The sequence below is a fragment of the Hylobates moloch genome, unplaced genomic scaffold (assembly GCF_009828535.3).
Source record: "Hylobates moloch isolate HMO894 unplaced genomic scaffold, HMol_V3 SCAFFOLD_8, whole genome shotgun sequence".
NCBI classification, from domain to species: domain Eukaryota; kingdom Metazoa; phylum Chordata; class Mammalia; order Primates; family Hylobatidae; genus Hylobates; species Hylobates moloch.
This window is the reverse complement of record NW_026652283.1, coordinates 6,182,891-6,184,993: the sequence shown is the minus strand read 5'-3', so window position 1 is coordinate 6,184,993 and position 2,103 is coordinate 6,182,891. Positions and strand designations below refer to the sequence as shown.

General features: G+C 48.5%; 1 protein-coding gene across 1 annotated transcript; it reads left to right on the top strand.

Annotated features, from left to right (window-relative positions):
• Window positions 1-605: 605 nt before the first annotated feature.
• LOC116472571 (ATP synthase subunit f, mitochondrial-like) lies at window positions 606-923 on the top strand. The gene has a single exon (XM_032159369.3). The coding sequence runs from the start codon at window positions 609-611 to the stop codon at window positions 921-923; it is 315 nt and encodes a 104-aa protein (XP_032015260.1). The 5' UTR covers window positions 606-608.
• Window positions 924-2,103: the final 1,180 nt, after the last annotated feature.

The window sequence follows — 2,103 nt, the reverse complement described above, 5'->3', positions numbered from 1 at the left end:
CTGGTCTCTACAAAACATACAAAAATTAGCCAGATGTGGTGGTGCACGTCTGCAGTCCCAGCTACTTGGGAGGCTGAGGTGGGAGGATCATTTGAGCCTGGGAGGTTAAAGCTGTAGTGAGCCGTGATTGCAGCACTGCACTCTAGCCTGGGCAACAGAATGAGACCCTGTCTTAAAAATAAAAATAAAAATAAAAAAGACTATATGGTAAAAGCAGTGGATGTTGCTCCTGAGAATGGGTTATGAAAACCTGTGACTGCTGTCTTGCAGTCTCTCTGTCTCTCTCCTTCTTGGCTTGCTTACTTTGATGCATCAAGCTGTCATGTCGGAGAAACTGTGTGAGGCTTCTGGCCAATAGTCAATAAGGAACTGAGACCCTCGGTCTAGCACCTGGTGAAGAACTGAACCCATCAAAGCCCTGTGAGTGAGCGTGGAAGTAAGTGGCTCGTTCCTTCTCCAGTTGAGCCTTGAGATGACAGCAGCCCTGGCCAGCACCTTGCAACCCATGAGGAATCTTTTTTTTTTTTTTTTGAGACGGAATTTTGCTCTCGTTGCCTAGTCTCAAATGGAAAAAAGAAAAGGAAAGAAAAGGACACCACGACTCCAGGATGGCGTCAGTCATACCAGTGAAGGACAAGAAACTTCTGGAAGTCAAACGGGGGGAGCTGCCAAGCTGGATCTTGACGCGGGACTTCAGCCCTAGTGGCATTTTTGGAGCGTTTCGAAGAAGTTACTACCGGTACTACAACAAGTACATCAGTGTGAAGAAGGGGAGCATCTCGGGGGTTATCATGGTGCTGGCATGCTACGTGCTGTTCAGCTACTGCCTTTCCTACAAGCAGCTCAAGCACGAGCGGCTCTGCAAATACTACCGAAGAGGACACGCTCGGCGCCCCCCCCACCCCACGACCTTCTTGGCCTGAGCCCCTCCGTGAGGAACACAATCTCGATCGTTGCTGAATCTTTTCGTGTCCTAATGGGAATTAACCTCAAATAAAAGATGACTGGTTAAAAAAAATTAAAAAACATAAAATAAAAATAAATAAATAAGAAAAGAAATAGTTGATAAATGAACAAATGAAGGAAGAATACACCTGAAAATGAGGGAAGCAGAGCTGGTAAATGTCCAAAGCCAGACCAACCCCTAGTGGTACCGTGTGTACCCTGGAGCCCACTGTGCCTGGATGGTTCGGGTCCACAACGCCAAAGACTTTCCTTTCATGCGTCAGCCAGTCTGAATACGGTTTACCGTCACTTGCAACCAAGAGTCCTGAGTAATATATGGGATTAATGAGGAATATAGTGTGGCTGCAATGCTGAAGGAGCACAGGAAAGGAAAATGTAGGGAGAAAGGGATTGGCGGGGCAGGCATTTGTGAGCCTCTACTGTGTGCCCAGTAGTGGGCTGGCTTTGTCGTGTATATCATCGCTTTTCATTCCCCTGACAACCTTGTGAATTAGGTGCTTTCCCTCCCACTTCACAGGTGAAGAAACTGAGTGAGGTTAAGTGCCTGGTCTAAGATCATAAAGCTAGCGAGTGGCAGAGGTAGAAGAAAAGCCAGGTCTTTCTGATTTTAAAATTCCATGCTTTCTTGGTGGTTTATTTTTCTCTATTTTTTTTTTTTTTTGCATCGTGGGTTGGCCAAAATCTCCAAATATTTTCACTACTGCTGGAGCCCTGGCAAAGGCAGCAAGTGGGGTGGCTGCCAGAGGCTGGGGCAGAGGAGGGGAAGGGAGGAGGGGTACCTGTGAGGGCCCTTTGTAGGCAGGTATTTATAAAGCTGGGCTTTCTCCCTTGTAACAAATATCAGTGATATTTCTCCTGGCTCTTAGATGGGGGAAGGTAACCTCGCCTCTGTTCCCAAGTACACATCCAGGGAAGGCAGTGTCTGGAGGTCAGGTGAGGCCAGGCTGGCCGGGAGAGGTGAACTAAGGCTGCTGGACTGAAGGCATCCCGGAGGTTTTTTGTCCACCACATGAATGCCCCGCCTACAGCCCCCTCTGAGAGAAACTGAGCTTCTCCCGGCTCCCTGCTGCCCATTCCTAGGGCGTGCATTTCCTGTCCTGACCCACGTGGCCCTGTCCCCTCTGACCTCAGCTGATT